Here is a 19,265-nt window from a genome sequence, read left to right on the forward strand (position 1 = left end):
GGAGCTTGCAATCCAGAGCTATACCCCCCAGAAGCACAGAAGGAGCAGAGCCATTCATTAAGGTAGGAGAGGTAGCCTTAGAGACAGAGAGACTGAATTTCACGTTTTTAATGTAAACTTTCAGCAGGTGCCGTCAGGCAGCCTGTAGGACTCGCTGAGCATCAGGACGTGCGAAACAGAAGCCAGCGAACGTGCTTACGAGCTGCAGGCTGCTGTGCAGTGTCAGCCCACCCAGCTCAGCTTCCCACCCCTGACAGTGCCCGTATTTTCACAGTTAGCTTGCAGTTCTCAAGAGGAAAACGCTTCTTTTTTATTAGCTTAGTGATGAGTTTTGCTTGTTTTTAAGAAGTTTTCATTTCAATAGGTTCTCCATTGTCAAACGGGGGTGATTAGTCTGTGGATAGCGCAGAGAACGTTGGCTCTGAATGCTGTGCTTCGTTTAGCACTCCAGACACTAAGTCATATTCCACACACACACACACACACACACACACACACACACACATTCCCTGTGTGTACTGCCCTGACCCACAGCCAGGTCACGCAGGTCCCCCCAATCCATGTCTCCTGAGAGTAACCGGTACGAAGGAGACTGCTTTCCCTCCAAAGGAAAAACAGCTACAGATTTCTAAATCCTTCGAAGACACTCGACAAAGCAATCTATAAGTAGATTTAAAAAACACAACCGTCAGCTGATTAACAAATATGCTCATGTTCTTCTCCATGACAACGTCAACCCAGCGCCTTTCTGTGAGTTACATGTATGTCCAGTATTTACATATTAACATTCAAAGTGATACTTGATGTGCCCACAATGCAGAAAAATCATAGGATAAGATGGGAAACAAATTCATTGCAATTTTCATGAAGGGAATATATGTCTGTATATCAATTTAAATATTTTCTATATTTCAAGCAGTATCTTGTGATTTATCACACTTTGAAATAATACTCTTCTCTTTTTCTACGCTTTTCTATCTTTTAGGTCATTTCCCAACAACTACTGGGACAAATTTGTCAAAAGAAAGGTAATATACTTCTTAGAAGGAATACATTTTAGTATTTTTTCCCCCCAAAGTGCAATTCAGACTTGAACTGATGTGGCTGCTGTGTAGAAAGAGGTCCCGGGGTACGTCCTCTGCCTGTCACTGTCATGGCCAAGTGCGGCGGAGTCAAACGTGAATTCTGCACTTGCGGCAAGGGACCGTCCTCTGGGGCTGCAGAAGGGGTGAGCCCTGCTCCGCCCCCCGCGCCCTGACAGTGACCGCAGCTGGTGGGGTCCCCTGGCTTCCTCCGGTACCCACACCAGCGAAGGCCCTTTGCAGTTAGGGCAGCCGACGGGTCAGGCGTGGTCCCCCTCCCACCAAAGAGGTAAAGGCGTTGCCCGGCAACAGGGAACTGCATTTTCTTTTCTTTATATCATCTTTAAAGATCTTGCTTTCGTGAAGTTTTATTCTCCTGAAGCAAACTGCATCGAGGGTGGGAGGAGCAGCGGAAGCAGAGGAGCAGCTGGGTCAGCTATGGATCGGGCACAGAGCTCTGTCTGCAGAGCCGAGGCCGCTCTGGTGGCAGTGCCAGCGGCAGCTCGGTGCAGGCTTCTCCCTGGCGGGCAGTTTTGCAGTTTCCGTGAGAGGCTGCTGGGCCATTTTATTAAAATTTGAGCTTAGTTAATTCACCAAGAACCCTTCTTTATATATATATATATATATATATATATATATATATATATATATATATATATATATATGAAAATTTTTTTTTTATTGAGTTTTCACAGAGAGGAAGAGAGAGGGTTAGAGATAGAAACATCAATGAGAGTCATTGATCAGCTGCCTCTTGCACGCCCCCTACTGGGGATGTGCCCGCAACCAAGGTCCATGCCCTTGATGGGAATCGAACCCGGGACCCTTCAGTCCGCAGGCTGACGCTCTATCCACTGAGCCACACCGGTTTCAGCTAAGAGCCCTTCTTAGTAGATATTTTCTTGCTCAGGGTCCACAGCCATCAACTAGACTTTCAAGTGAACTTCCAAATAAGACAAACATAGAGTAACTCTAAAGATAATTAGACGTTTTATGCATAGACAGAGCCGAGCTAACCTAAGGATTGGGCTCTTCTCTCGCTGTCTCCCAGGTGATGGACAAATACGGCGAGTTCTACGGCCGGGACAGGATCAGTGAGCTGCTGGGCATGGACAAGGCCGCCCTGGACTTCAGCGACGCCCGCGAGAAAAAGAAGCCCAAGAAAGACAGCTCGCTGGCCGCGGTGTGAGTGTCACCGCTTCGCGCCAGCTGCCAGGAGGAGACGGGGTGGCACTTGACCTTGCCCAGCCTTGTCTCCTTCCCTCCGGGTCACAGGGACCGAGACAGAGACCAGAGTGTACACAGAGTCTCCTCTGTACCTCTGGCTATTTTGAACTAAGAATGATTGGATTTTTTTCTATTAATTTTTGAAAGTGCCTTTTTCATTTTCTTTTAGAAATGTATTCTATTAATTTCAGAGAGGAAAGGAGAGGGGGAGAGAGAGAGAGGAACATCAATGATGAGAGACGCCCCCTACTGGGCATGGAGCCCACAACCCTGGCATGTGCCCTGCCCCAGGAATTGAACCGTGACTTCCGTTCAAGGTCGATGTTCAGTCACTGAGCCATGCTGGCCGGCTGAAAGTGCCTTTTTCATTGCGTACATAAAACAACAAAAAATGTTCTTTAAAAAATATATATATATATATATATATATATATATATATATATATATTATATTAATTAATATATATATTTTATATATATATATTATTGATTTTTTACAGAGAGGAAGGGAGAGGGATAGAGAGTTAGAAACATTAATGAGAGAGAAACATTGATCAGCTGCCTCCTGCACAGCCCCTCCTGGGGATGAGCCCGCAACCAAGGTACATGCCCTTGACCGGAATCGAACCTGGGACCTTTCAGTCTGCAGGCCAACGCTCTATACACTGAGCCAAACCAGTTAGAGCAAGAAAAAAATGCTCTGAATTTAATTTGCCTTTTCTTTCCTTAAGCCGAAGGAAAACATACACAAATGTGCACTACATGATGATGTTTTCTGATACTTCTTCTTTGGAAAAAAATGTTAATTTTCTTACGTTTTGGAAAAAGGAACTATGTAGCCCTTTTATTTTCTTTTTTAAAATGCGTGTTTATTGATTTTTAGAGCGAGGGGAAGGGAAACATCGATGAGAGACAGACGGGAAATTCAGATCCCGATGTGACCCTTACTCCATTGCCGGTTGCTCTGGGTGCTTCGAGCCTCCTGGGTGTGGGCAGGGCTAGAACTGATGTCCCGGGGCGGTGCCAGGCGCATGTTCGGGCATCTGCTTACTGGGCCCGTCTGCGCACTCTTTGTCTTTCCAGACTGAACTCCATCGATGTGAAGTATCAGATGTGGAAACTCGGAGTCGTTTTCACGGACAACGTAAGTCACGGCAGCGCCAGGCACTCCGGTTCCTCAGGCTGTTTTGGCTGCAGATGTTTCTTCGAAATCAGTTCCCTTAACCCAGAGCCCAGCTGGGCAGGACCCAGCATCAAGGCAATTCACTTAATTAAGGCGATTCACTTAATCGCCTCTCTCAGTCCCTTTCTTTAGTAGCTGAGAGGGGAAAAAAACATCCTTTTATACAAGAAGAAACTGAGATGCCAAGTTATGTATAGTTTCATTTAGGTTTTAGTTGGGTGGGGCATACTACAACGTTTCGTAGACGTTAAAAAGCAAGTTTTAAATACATAAAAAGGATTTAAATACTGCTGATGATAAATTCTAGTTTCTCCCAAATTAAGTAATTATTGTGTTGATCCTTCATTTACCAAAGAGCTGCAGAGCCTCTGGAATAAACATAAGGACAGTGAAAAAGTCTCGTTACCAAAAGCTACCCGCTGTCGGCAGCTGATCCTTTTCCTCCAACCTGGCTTGCTCAACAGTGTCACAGGTTTTGTTCTTGAAGCTTTCGGATGAAATGACTGTTCCTGTCAGTTGTCCCGTTAGCTGGCTGCGGGGCGTCGCTGCAGAGAAGCCTGAGACACGGCTGACCGCTGAGCCAGGCGTGTCTGCTGTCAGGTGTCAGCCGGCCTCACACTCCTCTCCCAGCCTCCCCCCACCCTGTGCCCAGGAGTGCCCTGGCCTTGGGCTAAGGCTGCAGCTTCTCCCGCGCAGTTCATGTCCTTAAAGCCTCACTTCACCTTAACACTGTCTCTCAGAGTGAGCATGCGTTCCCTTCTCCCAAAGACTGGGACACCCCACATTCTCCTGCCTCGACCCCCCACCTCACTCAGCCACAGCCCAGACGCCAGGGACCTTAGAGACGCCCCTGAGGCCCCAAACCCAGACTGTGTCTTAGAACTGTCCCCTGTTCGCAAGGCGTCTTGCAGCCAATCTCTCTCACGGTGGAGGCCCCTCCCCGGGTGTATCATTAGAATTCCGTGAATTTGTAGTCTGAGAAGGCGAAGTACACGGAGTGGCTGCCCTAGAGGGAAGCCGGCACTGGACGGCAGTCAGGGGCTCTGTTCTCTGACGCACGTGTGTCCGTCCCGTGTGCAGTCCTTCCTGTACCTGGCCTGGTACATGACCATGTCCGTGCTGGGGCACTACAACAACTTCTTCTTCGCGGCTCATCTTCTCGACATCGCCATGGGCTTCAAGACGCTGAGGACCATCTTGTCGTCAGTCACGCACAACGGCAAGCAGGTGAGAGGCTTTTGGAAGAGCTTTTTATTGTGATTGTTATTATTATTTTAATATATTTTATTGATTTTTTTTACAGAGAGGAAGAGAGAGGGACAGAGAGTTAGAAACATCGATGAGAGAGAATCATCCATCAGCTGCCTCTTGCACACCCCCTATTGGGGATGTGCCCGCAACCAAGGTACATGCCCTTGACCGGAATCGAACCCGGGACCTTTCAGTCCACAGGGTGACGCTCTATCCACTGAGCCAAACTGGTTTTGGCTGGAAGATCTTTTAAACCGCGGCATTTCACAGGGAAAATGTTGGCCTTCCAAACAGTGTTGCTTATCAGCTCTTCAAGTGTCTTTCACTTTGATCATTGCTTTACGTTACCGAAAAGGACTTCTCAGGCACATATTTAAAATATTTATATTATATAGCATTAATAGTGTGTCTTTCCAGATGCTAGAAGCAATGCAAATTTATATTTAGTTTTAAGATATGGAAACTAAAGGGTCCCGGTACAATTCTGGTCAAGAGCATGTACCTTGGTTGCAGGCTCCATCCCTGGCCTTGGACCATGCCTGTGCAGGAGGCAACCAATGGATGTGTCCCTCTCACATCGAAGTTTCTCTCTCTGTCTCTCTCCCTCCCTTCCATTCTCTCTAAAAATCAATGGGAAAATATCCTCAGATGAGGATTAACAAAAAATACATATATTTGACTTAATGAGATAGTTTTCATTGGAATGTATATTAAAGACATTATAAAAGGAAAGAGCAATGTATCTACTGTCAGATATTTAGAAGAAAGAAAAATTAGCATTTTGAGCAGCTTATTATCAACTTGGATATGAAATTAAGACAGTTTATTTATATTCCAGCTACAGGATGCATTTATTAACCAAGGAATCAAGTTTTACATAAAATATCTGACACCTTGGTAAAATAAAGAGAATATGAAAACAGGTAGGAGAAGCATATAATCACCTGGCTGGTGTGGCTCAGTGGTTGAACATCCACCTATGAACTAGGAACTGTGAGGTCACCGCTTGATTCCCAGCCAGGGCACAGGCCTGGGTTGCGGGCTCCATCCCCAGTGTGGGGCGTGCAGGAGGCAGGGCGATCGATGATTCTCTCTCATCATTGATGTTTCTCTCTCCCTTCCTCTCTGAAATCAATGAAAAAATATATTTTTAAAAAAGAAAAGAAAGACATCGGGTCAGTGAGTCCAGCGTGGGCCAAGTCCCCCACAGCCATCCCTCCCACAGCCGCCCTTTCTCATGTCCTGACACATGACGTCACGTTGCTTTCCAGCTGGTATTGACCGTGGGCTTGTTGGCTGTGGTCGTATACCTGTACACGGTGGTGGCATTCAATTTCTTCCGGAAATTCTACAACAAAAGTGAAGATGGAGACACACCGGATATGAAGTGTGACGACATGCTAACGGTAAGTTCACGTGTGAGGTCTCGCATGGATGAAAACGGATCCCTGCCTCAGCCTAAGTAACGTGTGCAGTTACCCTTGACCGGGTCAGAGCAGGAGCTGGTGCACATCGGAGCTCCAACATCCTGCTCATTAGAGTCCGTGCAGCCCATCCACACCTCCTCTTCCCACATGGAGAGCCAGAGTCTAACCCAAGGCCATGGTCGGGGGATGGTCATACACAGATGTGTCCCCTGTGCTGGGCCTGGCAGGCGAGGTGTCCCGGGCCCCCCAGGGGTGTGGGCGTGGAAACTGGGAGCCAGAACTGGACAGAAAATTGTCCGCTGAGCCCTCTGCCCACGGGGGCGTTGCAAACCGGGCAGCGGAGGTGAAGCCGGGCAGGTGGCCGGTGGGGGGGTGGGTGGGGTGTTTGTATCACGTTACAGGTACGGAGACGGGACAGGGCGGAGAGCGAGCACCTCAGTCCCAGGAGGAGGACTTCGCTCAGAGAGAGAAGGGAGGCTGTGGGTGTGAGGGCCAGTGTCCTCGGCAGGCGCCCTCTCTCCGCAGTGCTACATGTTCCACATGTACGTGGGCGTGCGGGCTGGAGGGGGCATTGGCGACGAGATCGAGGACCCGGCGGGCGACGAGTATGAGATCTACCGGATCATCTTCGACATCACCTTCTTCTTCTTCGTCATCGTCATCCTCCTGGCCATCATACAAGGTAACCCCCGGGCGCCAGGCAGCCATCCCCCGGGGAGACAGGGCCAGAGGACACATGGGAGAAGGGCCTCACTGGGGACCAGACACAAGTGAGCAGCACACTGGGGCTCCACAGCATGGAGTGGCTGTGACAGAGTCTGATCTGTGTCGCCCCCTCACTGCACACACGTCTGTCCCACAGGGAGGAGGCCCTGCCCTGGAGGAGTGTTGGGGTGCCCACGGTGGTCCCCATTGTTGAGCGGTGCCGAGCGTGGCTGCACACATTCCCTCCCAAGGGAGGTCAGCCAGGGATTCAGAGTTAATGGCAATTCTCTGGGTGATAAAGATTAAATTAACCCGCATCTTTATCTAACTCCAGGTTTGATCATCGATGCGTTTGGAGAACTCCGAGACCAGCAGGAGCAGGTCAAGGAGGACATGGAGGTCAGCCTCACGGGTGCTCCCCCCCTCTCCCCCCCGCCTTTGTCTCGGAGCGCTGAGTGTGTGAGCCAGGGCGCTCGGCTCTGCCTCTGAGCGCTGACGTCCCGTCTCTCCTTCGTCCTGCAGACCAAGTGCTTCATCTGCGGGATAGGCAACGACTACTTCGACACGGTGCCCCACGGCTTCGAGACACACACGCTGCAGGAGCACAACCTGGCCAACTACCTGTGAGCGTGCCCCCTCACACGCCCGGCCCCACACACCCCTGCACCCCCCTCCCAGGGCCTGTGGATGCTGGCGCCCCACACGCTCATCCTGACTCCTCTCGTCTCCGCAGGTTTTTCCTGATGTATCTCATCAACAAGGACGAGACGGAGCACACGGGGCAGGTAGGGAGGGGACCGGCCTGAAGGGCAGGGCGGAAGGGAGCCTGCCCTGGGGACAGAGCTGGGTATTAAACCCTGAGGCGGGTTCCCTCCAGACAGTAGTCACGCCGTCACACGGAGGCCCCGGCCAGGACCAGCGTGCAGGGCTCATAGAAAGAAAAAAAAACAACCACACTCTTGCTGCTGAAGATGCGAACTCTGGGTTTTGATGTTTATAATGTCCTTGGTCTCTTCATCGATAGCAGATGCTTTCAGATGCACTTCCGCCCACAATATCATGGGCAGTGAAGAATAATTGCATATTAAAGGTTGTTCTTAAGCTATTTGAAATCCTCTCTCCACAAAATTCACTTCCAGTTGTTAATGGTTTGAATTGGAAGGAGTCAATGAGCAATAATATTTTTAAAAGAACCCTCGAAATCATTTACCACAATTAATTCCTATCCATTATTGCATCGTGGCCCGGATGAAGATGATCTGTTTGTTACTAGACGTAAGCAGGTCTGACCCAGTGAGGACCCGGGTAATGAACCTGGGCTTCTCCAGTGACATCCGTGTCCACGTGTAATGACACAACGGTACCCACGTGACATACGTACCCACAGCTGTGAGCTCGTCTGACACTTTGTGGGGACATGGGTGCTGGGGAAGACCTGATGGCACTGCCCTGTCTTCCTCCCGCAGGAATCTTACGTGTGGAAGATGTACCAGGAGAGGTGCTGGGAGTTCTTCCCCGCGGGGGACTGTTTCCGGAAGCAGTATGAAGACCAGCTGAACTAACTCAGACCGCCACCCGGACACCCGAGCACCCGCTCCCTCCGTGGCCCTCTGCCTCTCACTCACTCTCTCTGCCTCTCTCTCTCTCTCTGCCTCTCTCTCTCTGCCTCTCTCTTTCTCTGCCTCTCTGCCTCTCTGCCTCTCTAACTCTCTCTCTGACTCTCTCTGACTCTGTCTCTTGCAAACATCCGCTGATGTGAGACTTGCCGCCTTCCATGCTTCCTGGGGGCAGTGGCCGTGCTCCTGGCCGGGCCTCCCCCCGCTTGTGTATTTTCTTTGAGAATCACCACGGAAGAACCACTCGTACTCATCCGCAGACCACATGGAACTCGGGAAAGAAAGCCATCTGGACACTCAGTCATAACACGGACAGACGTCCTTGCAGGACGCCGGGAGCTCCCCGAGGGCGAGGTCGGGGGAAGGCGGGCCGCGCCCGGGGCCCCTCACGCCTCCGTCCCAGGAGGGACCTGGCGGTCCCCAGCTGCAGTGCCTCCGCCGGTGGCGAGGGAAACAGTGCCTTACTCAGTGGGCTGAGCTATGCAGAAGACGCGTGCGTGGAGCATCTTATTTTCATGTCCACTTGTTCTCCTTCGGTTGGTTTTGTGCGTTTTTTCCTTGTCCTTGTACTGGGTGGGGGAGGTGGCAAAGCAGGCCGTGCACTTTCCAAGGAGCCGGTGGCCGGCCTCGTGACGAGGGGTTCCTCTCATCCCCCCCATCACGCCCCCCGACGGCCCAGCTCCCCTCCCCGCCATGCTCTGAGGCAACCCCGCAACTCGATGAAACCGATCCTCGTGTGCAACAGACCGCAGACACACAACCTCCGACAGAACTCGCTGCATGTCCATGATGCAAGTTTCCACCGACGGAGAGACCCTCCGAGGCCGGCTGGTCCCGCGAGAACGGTCCCCGTCACTGGTCCACAGCGAGACGGGGCGCCGTGGGCCCCCGCGTCCGCAGCCGGCACCGTCCACCCGCCGAGACCGATGCGGACCTGAGCCATCCTGGGGCCCTCTCTTCCCGCCACCTGTGACCAGCGGCCGAGCCGAGGACTTCTCGTCCGGCCATTCCTCAATATCGACGCTGAAGCAATATCCATTCAGGGAGTTGGTCGGTTGCATAAACCCCGGGGGGATGGGATCAGTCACTCCATTGGGGTCCTTCCCAGTGGATGCTGGGAGGAAGGCAGTGGGATGGAAGCAAGGCCACGTGGCCAACCTTGGGGCTCTTTTAATTTAGGGTTGTAACACTGCTCTGATTAAACTATTTAACTAACGTGTGCCGCCTCTTCTCTGTCCGTCTCCCTTAGAACCGGCCGTTCCCGATCATTCTGCCTTTAGGGTCCATTTGCATGTTACCCTTTTATGATATAGGATTGGTTTCAGAGAGGGAGAGAGAGAAACATCCATGGTGAGAGGGAATCATGGATCGGCTGCCTCCTGCACGCCCCCTACTGGGAATCAAGCCCGAAAACAGGGCATGTGCCCTGGCCTCCTGGTTCCTAGGTGGGCACTCAGCCACTGAGCCACACTGGCCGGGCTGTCTGCCTTATTTCTGTACAGAGTTCTACAGACTGCTCCGCTGGTTTTTGTAGCTGTTTATGTTATTAAATCGTGTCTTAAAAAAAACCAAAAAAACCTAGGTTCAGTTGTAATATTCATCTCGATTAGGATGGTTGGGGTTTGCGTTTTCTCCTTGAAAATTTGGGACACCATCCGTTGATGAAAGGTTTTCAGGGAACTAGGAATCTTGCGTGTGGACCTGTCAGTGCTCAAGGTGGCTTCTGAAGGCCGTTCCTCCGTCTGGAGCTGTGCCGGCTCAGAGGCAGGGGACAGTGACAGGGGTCTCGGCGCCCAGGGGAGAGAGACCTGCCGTGGGAAAGCTTTGGGATGGAGGATAATGGGCTTCAGCCACGTGGCCACTCACTGCCCGCTGGTCACCTAGTGCCGGTCAGAGCCAGGCGAAGGCTGCAGGCAATAGGAAGACACTGTGGTCCCTGCCCTCTCCAGTCTGTCCGTCTGCTGAGATGCCTTTGGCATCGCAATTCTTCTCTCTCCCGTCCTCAGCGGGACAGCTTCAAACGTGGAGGCGTCGCCAATAGGACAGTGCATCCGCCCGCCACAACGTCCCCATGGGAACTGGGCCGGGCCACAGGGTGGCCTTATCTCCCAGCGCCAGGCGGCCCCGGGCAGCTGCCGAGCCTGCCAGCCCGTCTGCCCCCAGCAGCTGGCCGGCGCGTGGGCGGGCTCTGTGGGAAGCGGGGACCGTTATGGAAACTGGCTCAGTCTGGCCAGGAGATGGCATTGGCCGCGGAGGCTCTACTCCTTCTCCTCCAGGCTAAACGGGAACAGGGTTGGCTTCGGGACTGGAACTGTCTTCCCAGGCGTGAGGCTGAGGGCGCCCAGCTCTTTGCTGCTGGGACCTGAACTCTGGTCCTCTCTCCCCAGTCCTCTGAGCCCAGGCTCTGGCTGGGATGGGGGCCGAGTGGAGGTTTTACAATAGTGCTGCCTGTGGACAATCTGAGAACAGCGCCCTCGTAAGGAACTCTGCAGGTTGCAATAGGCAATAGTCTTCCTTTTTGCTTTACTCCTAAAGCTTCCAACCTTCCCACCATCCTGCTCACCCCAATCATTCCCCATCTAACCCCAATCACCTTCCCTCCCACCAGGGCAATCAGCAACCCCCTTCCCTTCCTCATCTCTGCCTCCTGCTGCAATGGCCTCAGTAAGTTACCCTCTAGGCCAGTGGTCCGCAAACTCAGTCAACGAAGCCAAATATCAACAGCACAACGATTGAGCCACGTTTTTTAAACTAAACTTCTAACGCCACTTCAACATAGACTCGCCCAGGCCGTGGTATTTTGTGGAAAAGCCACCCTCAAGGGGCCATAGAGCCGCAGTTTGCCGACCACGGACCTAAGTGAATTACATGAAATCCACTGGTGGTAGATTAGGGAGGCGAGAGAAAGCTAAGGAGGTGAGGGGGAGGGGGAGGGCTAGAACCTCTAGGATTGGATAAAGTAACATGAGAGACACGTGCTTCCTTTACCCAGGTGGGCATTGGATGAAATCGAGAGCCGAGCGCTTTCTGGGCAAGATGGAATTGGTCCTCATTCCAGCTTTCCCATGACTTGCCCTAGTGATCCTGGCTTCTCACACCCGTTCCTCTCAGGCAGCCTCCCACACTTGGTGGGGTTTGACTTCTGGATGTCCCAGGTCCTGGGAGTTGGGGGTGATTGCCCCCTTGCTCGGTGTTCATGAGACTCGGGTGTGTAGCCAAGCATCTGGGATGACTCCTGTCCCGTCGAGGGCCCCGATCTATTAAGTGACTATTGCTCCCCACTCAGCTGTTGAAGGGGGGCCTGATTTTCACCCCTAAGCAGCTGTTTAAGAGCCAAGATGAAGACGGTGCTGAAAGGCCAGGCAACCAAAAGTTCCCTCTTACTGATGAGTGGGGACAGCTGGTCTACCAGGCGCCTGTCAGGGCTGCCCGGGGAGGAAGGTAAAGAGCCACAGGTGTTACTCTGTTCGTGGTACATCGCACCCCTTCCTCGCCCTCCAGCTGGGAAGGAGAGATGCCAACAGCAGACAGACAACGAGCTACCCAGAGACCACCCAATGAGACGCGGGCACAGGCTGCTGGGGAAATCACGTTTATTAGTGCGTTTGGTGCGGGGAACTCAGCTCCATTTCTTCACGGCCAGGTAGGTCACGCCCAGAACTCCCACGATGAGGGTCCCCGAGGCTCCGGCCACCCACAAGGCCTGGGGGTCTCCCGCAGCACCTGGCGGGGAGGGGAGGGGAGGGGAGGTGAGGGCGGTGACCTGGGCAGAATAAGCTGCCACCTGAGCAGTCGATGTGGATGGTGAGGGAGGGGGAGTGGAGGGGGAGGAGGGGGAGGAGGGGGAGGAGGGAAAGCTTTGGTTTGCCTCCTGCCCCAGGCAGGCCGTTAAGTCTTCACTCACTGGAGTCTGTAGGAAGCTCTGTGGCAGGGTCCTCGGAGGCCTGGAGCAGGATCATGGGGCCCAGGCTGGAAATGCTGGCGGTGCCGTTGGGGTCCTGGGCCTCAGAGCTTCTTCTCCCTGTCGGAGGAGGCGGGAGGGGGTGTTAGCGTTTTGCACACGGGGTTGTGGGGGGTTAGGGTACGAGAGTCCGATGCGAGGCAGGGTTCCTCCACATGGACAGCTCTGCTCCAGGCCTGAAGCAAAGGCCATGTTAAATCCCATCTGCTGAGTCTCCGACGAGCAGGTCTTAAACCTCGTTAGCACGGTAATAGGAATCTGACAAGACAGACTTCATGGAGCCGTTACCTCAGGGGCTCCAGAATGGGGGCATCCAGGTCATGTCAGACTGCCCTGCCCTGCCCTTCTTTCCTGAATAGTTCTTTATACAATAAATAGCGTATGAAGACCTCGGTAGAAATAACTGGCGATGGTTCACAGAGCAGAGCTTTGTTTGAATGCCATGTCTTTCGACGAAGCTGAAGTTGGTTCTAGTTTGAGAGGGATGTGGATTCGGTAGTGTTGGAGTCAGACATGCGACACTTAACAGGTGTGTGTGTGTGTGTGTGTGTGTGTGTGTGTGTGTGTGTGTGTATCGGGCCCTGGCTTAGTGACAATCCCGATGGAAAATGCCAAGGCCGAGAGTGGCTGGAGGATTTTAACTTCTGATGAGAAGGCCTGGGGTTCGGAAGCATCTAGAAGTCCTTGGAGAGGCCTCGTTCATAGGCTCGTCTCCAGTCCGAGTCACGTGCCCACGGGGTAGGGGTTACCCAGGACCCGTGTCGGGAGCTTGGATACTCACGCCTGGTCACAGGGCAGGCTGCACAGGACGGGGACCCTGAGGGCCGGCAGACGGACACGCTGCAGTGCAGGAACACCTGGGAGCCGAGAGAGTGGGGGTCACGGCGTAGCCCCCCATCCTGAGGGGCTGAGAGTCCCATCTTCCCCCCCTCTAACCCCCGAGGCTGTCCAGAGGGGTTAGCAGATCCCAACAGCCCAAGCCCATACCACAGGGCCACTGGTACCCAGGATCATTCTGAGGCAGCACCAGCAGCCGACCCGGGAGACCATGGAGCTGGGGGTGCAGGGCCCCTCCGGGGGCAGGGAAGGAGCATCGTACCATCCCCCCGAGCGCCCGTCCGGCCCCCGCGTCCACGAAGCTGAAGGTGAAGATGCTGAACCGCTGGGCGTGGGACGGGAATGGCAGGCTCTCGTTCTCCGGGATGCGGATCAGCTGGGTCTGGTAGTTGTCTCCGGTGTAGGGGCATCTAAGCATGACACCCACAGTCAGGGGGCGGGGTGGGGGGGGGTCCTGGGGCAGGGCTGCCTCGGGCACAGGCGAGAGCCGCTCACCCGTCCACCAGCAGCGCCCACTGCGGCTGCTGCCCGGGGTCGGGGCCGGCCGTGGCCCAGCACTGACGCAGCAGCAGCCCCAGGCCGGGGTCGGTCCTGTGGCGGAGGGCCACCTCCACGTAGATGGGGTCCCGGAGCAGCTTCACCACCGGGTAGTCCCCCGCGCCGTAGTAGGAGCTGTAGTTCCCATCTGCAAGAGGCCACGGTGAGGGGAGGCGAGGAGGAGGAGCCGGGACACTCGGGGCCGCGTGAGATGGGCCATCGCCTCTGGCCAGGGTCCCGTGGCACCGGCAGGGTCTCCTCGCCCCGGAGAGGGACAGGCTTGGGCTGCAGCCGAGAGCTCCGGCCGGGAGAGTCTCACCTTTGGCGATCTGAAGCTCCAGGGTGAGGGCTCCGGGCTGGCTCTTGGGAAGGGGCGGTGGGAGGAGGAAGACCTGGACGTTGACCGGGAGGGCGCTGCTGCTCACGGGGTAGGTGCAGCTGACACGGAGTCTGCAGAGAAACGGGCGTCAGGTGCTTCCCGGCGGGCAGGGCCCCTGGCGTGTCATGCTGGAGGAGTTACTAAGTACCAGGGGACATGCTTGTCAATATGATAGGCGTGTTTCCTGGCCTTGGTGGTGGTGGTAGTGGGGGGGCTCTATTTGAGTTGGGGAGACCACTGTGGAAAGGTGTCAATATTTAAGAGAGGAAGATGTCAGAAATTCCCGAGAACAGACATGGCCCTGTAGAAACAGGCGTCGTCGGTGGAGAGTACAGCCGGGGAAGAGCGTACAGGGATCTGATATGAAGATAGAACCAGAACGGAGGTTCAGGAGGGGAGACAGTTGACAAGAAACGTCTGGAGGCCAGAAACACTGGGGTCAGGCAGGCGACAGGTTCTCTGGTCGCCAGGAAACGTCCCATGGAGTCGGGGTCTGGGCACCGAGGACTCAACTACCAGCCCCTGCTTTATGCCAGGAGGGCAGCTCGGCCCCGGGGAGCAGCTCGGCCCAGGGGAGCTAAGGCCTTTACCTGAAGGTGCTGTCCCGGGTGATGGAGCCTCGGCTCCAGGTTCTCACATCCTGGGCTGCCACCAGCTCGTTTTCATAGACGGCCTGGTCCCCAGTGACCTGGGAAAGCAGAGGCAGGAGATGTGGCCTGCCTGCTGGCCAGGGCCCTGCCCCCAGCCCCTACTGGCCATGGGGTGAGCTCTCCCGTCCTGGAGACCAGCCCCCTGGACGCAGCACCAGGAGACCCTTCCTGCCCAGAACCCCAGCTCCCCCTGCCCCAGCCGCCTCCAGGGTGAGGACCCCGGCGGGGGGTCCAGTGCTCACCCATCTGGTGGTCCCACAGGCCGTGAAGGGGAACCGGAACAGGGCAAAGGCCCGCGTGGCCACCAGGGGGCGGCATTCGCTGTCGTTCCCCAGGGCCAGGCGCACGGAGTCCAGGAGCAGGGGCGGCGAGGTGACGTTGCGGGCCACGGCCACGGAGAAGTGGCCGTCCCGGCTGCAGCGGGAGGTCACTGCAACGGCAGAGGCTGCTCAGGGGTGTCTCCGCCGGCGACGGCCGGCTGCCCGGGACCCCAAGAGTTCCGTTATGTCCATGGCGCCCCCCAGAGGGTGGCATGGGCGGCCGGGACCGAGTGCCGGTCCAGCTGCCTACTCCCGGCTCAGGACCCTTCACGGGTGCCTCCCTGTGTCACCTCAGTGGCTCTTATTCGCCATCTTTAGAGCTTAGGACAGAGGGGCCTGCACCCACTCGCACTGGGAAACCTCAGTGGGATGTGGGGTGTGGAGACCCTGTGGCCCCCCTCTGGCCGGGGCAGGCCATTCCGGGCTCACCCAGGTGGCACCTGCACCTGGACTTGGCTTCCAGGCGGCATTCATATTATTTTTTTTAATATATTTTATTGATTTTTTTTACAGAGAGGAAGGGAGAGGGGTAGGGAGTTAGGAACATCGATGAGAGAGAGAGAGAAACATCGATCAGCTGCCTCCAGCCCCTGGTCCCGCCCAGCACCTGCCTCCTGATGGCGGTGGGTGACCAGCCCTCCCCCAGGCTCAGCTGCAGGTAACGGGCAGGGAAGCCACCTCACCTGTGTTTCCATAGTAACAGGCCCTGCTGCCCGGGTCGTAGCAGCAGCCCAGCACCTTGCAGGCCTGGGGCGTGGAGGAAGCCGGGGCGCAGGCCAGCCTGTCGCCCGCGGGGACCGAGTCGCACAGGTGAGCGCCCAGCGCGTCGCGGCCTGGAGGGTGGGGAGCAGAGCCGCCGGGCTGGGCTGGAGCCGGGCTGCAGGGGCCCCTGTCCCACCTGCGGTGAGTCCCGGGGACGCAGCCAATCGGGGCCAGCTGGGAGAGACCCCGAACTCGGGCCTTTCCGAGAAGGAAGGTCTAAGGAGATTCCCGAGAAGCTGGGGCTCCTGACTCTCCTGCAAGGGACGTGTCTCCCGTGGGGGTGCCCTCCGCCAGGACTGGCATCCTGCCCGCCTTCCTGATCAGCAAGGTCTGGGCGGGCCTGGAACCCCGGTTATCAGCGTTGCCCCTTTAGACCCGGGGCCACAGGTGGAGGTGATCCAAAGGATGTGTGTGTGTGGGGGGGGGGGGGGTCAGGCCCCGCCTTCGTTCATGAGTGGCAGGTGTCAATCACAAGAGGCAGGTGTCAATCACGAGTGGCAGGTGTCAATCACGAGTGGCAGGTGTCAATCACGAGGGACAGGTGTCAATCACGAGGGACAGGTGTCAATCATAGCCCGTACCTGGGGGCCCCACGGGGCACCTGAGCAGCTGGGTCCTCGCCACTGCTTTGTGCCCAGCCGTGCCCGCCTGCTCCAGCCCCACGGGCATGACGTGCTGGGAACCCTGCAGAGACGGGCGGGCGTCAGCCTGGGGGCTGGACCGCTCGTGTATGTGTGGGGGGTCCTCCAGGCCCGGGTCCCACTCACCCACTCGGAGACGTAGCAGCCGCCGTAGGCCGCCTCCAGCACCAGGGCGCTGCCCTGGCCCACCGTCACCCGGGTGCCGCAGCCGGAGTCGTTCTGCAGCCGGTGTGGCAGCCCATGGTCGTCTGGGGGGGAGGGGGGAGGGGGAGAGGGCAAAGGTCCCAGGGGGCCAGTCACCACGGCGACCGGGCCGGAGCGGCCAGCTCCACGGGGCCACCCACCGCCCAGGAGAGGAACCCGAGGGCCCCTGGGAGGACAGGAGGAAGGAGGAGGCCGAGGGGGGGAAGGAGCCATTGCCCAGGCACAGGGGGTCCAGGCCGGGGGGGTCGGGGTGCAGCCTTACCCCAGGCTATCAGCGCGGGAGGAGGCCCCGAGCCCGGGCCCTGGGGGTGCAGGGTGAACTGGAGGCCCTGGGGCCCGCAGTGCAGTTCACCCCCATCTCCCGGGGCCTGGGGCTCGGGCTGTCCGCTCAGGGCCAGAGATAGCGGCAGCCAGAGCAGCAGTGGGCACAGCCGCATGGCACGGGGGGGAGCGCGGTGCATGCCGAGGTCGAGGGCGGTGCTGGAGCCGGAGGAGCCGGCGTCTGGGTGCCCGAGGGCCCCTTTTATGGGGAGAAGGTGTGGGCACAGCCGGCCCCGCAGGTGGGGCTCCCGTCGGCTCCCTCCGGCTCCTGGGACCCAGCCCGGCCGGCAGCTGCCCGGGGTTAAGCGGGTTAAGCATGGCGATCGGATCGAGGGCCCCCGGGGGCCAGGGAAACCTGGGGCCTGTTATCCGGAGGCTCCCACGGGGCCAGGGCAGAGCAGACGGCTCACCCTGCCCGTCGGGGCCGGCCCTGCTCTGCCGCCGGGAGCTGCAGCCCCCGGGCAGGGTTCCACTGGCGGCCTCCATGTTCCCGTCTGTCATGTGGGCACAGTAGCCCCTGGTGGGAGCGTGTGTGTTGCGTGGTCAGGGCCCACAGGACCCTGTCCCGTGCCCACAGGTGCTAAGCTTTCCCGAGAAGCCAGGGCACCACGGGCCTGGCTTGAGATCCCAGGAAAATGCCCGCCGGCCCCTGGGGTACGCTGACAGGGCATCCCCTGGTCCCGAGAGGACAGCCCGGAGTCCTGACGGGCCCCGGAGCCTGTCTCGGTCCTCGATGTGCTTCAGCGACATTCCACCAGGGACTGGGGGTCCTGGCTCTCTCTCCGCGCCCCTGTGCTCCCTGCCCCGCTCAGTCACAGCGCCAGGCCAGGCGGCGGGGGCACCCGGAGAGGTATAGGGATGGGGATTCACTCCCCTGGGAGGGGACCACAGGGACTCCCACCTCTGTGCTCCCGCGAACTCCTAGCCTCGTGTTTACCCTCTGAAACCACCTCCCACGCTGGCTAAACATCTCAGCCAAAGCACAGAATTGTCGGCCGGCGTGGCTCAGCCATGGAGGGTCCCCCTGTGAACCAGGAGGTCACGGTTCCATTCCCGGTCAGGGCACATGCCCAGGTTGTGTGCTCGGTCCCCAGTGGGGGGCGTGCAGGGGGCAGCCGATCCATGATTCTCTCTCCTCATGGAGGTGTGAGCCCTGTCAGTGAGTGAACGGCTTTTCCATCTGCAAAGTGGAGATGGCTGTTGACCTTCCTCTAAAAACCTCGGTGTTGTCCCCTGTTGAAATGGGGCGCGATGAGTCTGTTATTATTTCTACTGAAGCCTCGTGGGGGGTGTTTCATTTTGCACAACAATGAGATTCTATATGTCTATATGTCTATACATCTATAGATCTATACATCTATGTCATCTATATCTATATATCTCAGATATATCAGATATCCTGGGTATGGCTTTGAAAACCAGATATACGTTAGTTTTTCTTTCATTGGGGGAAATTCCATATCTGACATTCTACATCTGTGGTCGGCAAACTGCGGCTCGCGAGTTAGGGGTGACCAGTTAGGGGTGACCAGGCAGGCAGGCAGAGTGGTTAGGGGCGATCAGGCAGGCCGGTGAGTAGTTAGGGGTGATTAGACAGGCAGGCAGAGTGGTTAGGGGCGATCAGGCAGGCAGGAAGGCAAGCAGTTAGGAGCCAGATTGTGAGAGGGAGGTCTGACTGCTGGTTTAGGCCCCATCCCACAGGGATCCCAGCAATTGGACATCCCCCGAGAGGTCCCGGATTGCGAGAGGGTGCAGGCTGGGCTGAGAGACCTCCTTCCAACCCCCAAGTGCGTGGATTTCGTGCCTCTAAGAATGCACAAAACACGGTGAAAAACCGCCCTTCTCAGGAGCACGCTCTCAGTCCATCGAGATGCCGCTTCTCAGCAGTTGCTGACAGTTGGGCTCAAATACACTCGCAGACATCCTTGAATCCTTGACAGGTCTGAGTGTTCTTTCACCGTAACACCTCCGCACCCTGCGCTCGTGGTGTGGAAAGGGGGATTGCCGGTGACAGCTCTGAAATGGCCCGGGGACACCTCTCCCCGCCACGGAATAGACCCTTTGCGGTTTGGGCAGCAGCACAAGACGAGGCGAGACCAGACAGCGGCACAGCCCGCCACGGCCGCGAACGGCTTCCCAGATGCTGGAGGCAGAGGCAGCCTG

The 19,265-nt window shown here is 56.4% G+C and overlaps 2 protein-coding genes across 2 annotated transcripts in view; one reads left to right on the forward strand and one right to left on the reverse strand.

The window, feature by feature from the left end:
• The window catches only part of RYR2 (ryanodine receptor 2), a 167,256-nt gene extending 157,551 nt beyond the window's left edge, over positions 1–9,705 (forward strand). The window contains exons 95-104 of the mRNA XM_084868643.1: positions 986–1,028; positions 2,134–2,267; positions 3,392–3,452; positions 4,572–4,718; positions 6,014–6,148; positions 6,695–6,851; positions 7,209–7,273; positions 7,397–7,497; positions 7,608–7,659; positions 8,341–9,705. Of these exons, the coding sequence (XP_084724769.1) occupies positions 986–1,028; positions 2,134–2,267; positions 3,392–3,452; positions 4,572–4,718; positions 6,014–6,148; positions 6,695–6,851; positions 7,209–7,273; positions 7,397–7,497; positions 7,608–7,659; positions 8,341–8,436 (991 nt within the window). The 3' untranslated portion in view covers positions 8,437–9,705. The remainder of the gene's footprint in view (positions 1–985; positions 1,029–2,133; positions 2,268–3,391; positions 3,453–4,571; positions 4,719–6,013; positions 6,149–6,694; positions 6,852–7,208; positions 7,274–7,396; positions 7,498–7,607; positions 7,660–8,340) is intronic.
• A 2,404-nt stretch (positions 9,706–12,109) lies between these two features.
• On the reverse strand, positions 12,110–17,852 carry ZP4 (zona pellucida glycoprotein 4; the record flags this gene model as incomplete). The annotated part of the gene is made up of 14 exons (XM_084868501.1): positions 12,110–12,213; positions 12,395–12,511; positions 13,233–13,308; positions 13,551–13,698; positions 13,784–13,973; positions 14,145–14,275; positions 14,795–14,892; positions 15,097–15,284; positions 15,858–16,007; positions 16,518–16,620; positions 16,704–16,825; positions 17,044–17,283; positions 17,513–17,619; positions 17,761–17,852. The coding sequence occupies 14 exons, from the start codon at positions 17,850–17,852 to the stop codon at positions 12,110–12,112; spliced, it is 1,866 nt and encodes a 621-aa protein (XP_084724627.1).
• Positions 17,853–19,265: the final 1,413 nt, after the last annotated feature.

The sequence above is a fragment of the Pipistrellus hanaki genome (genome assembly GCF_964339955.1).
Source record: "Pipistrellus hanaki genome assembly, chromosome: 20".
In the NCBI taxonomy this organism is placed as follows: Eukaryota; Metazoa; Chordata; class Mammalia; order Chiroptera; family Vespertilionidae; genus Pipistrellus; species Pipistrellus hanaki.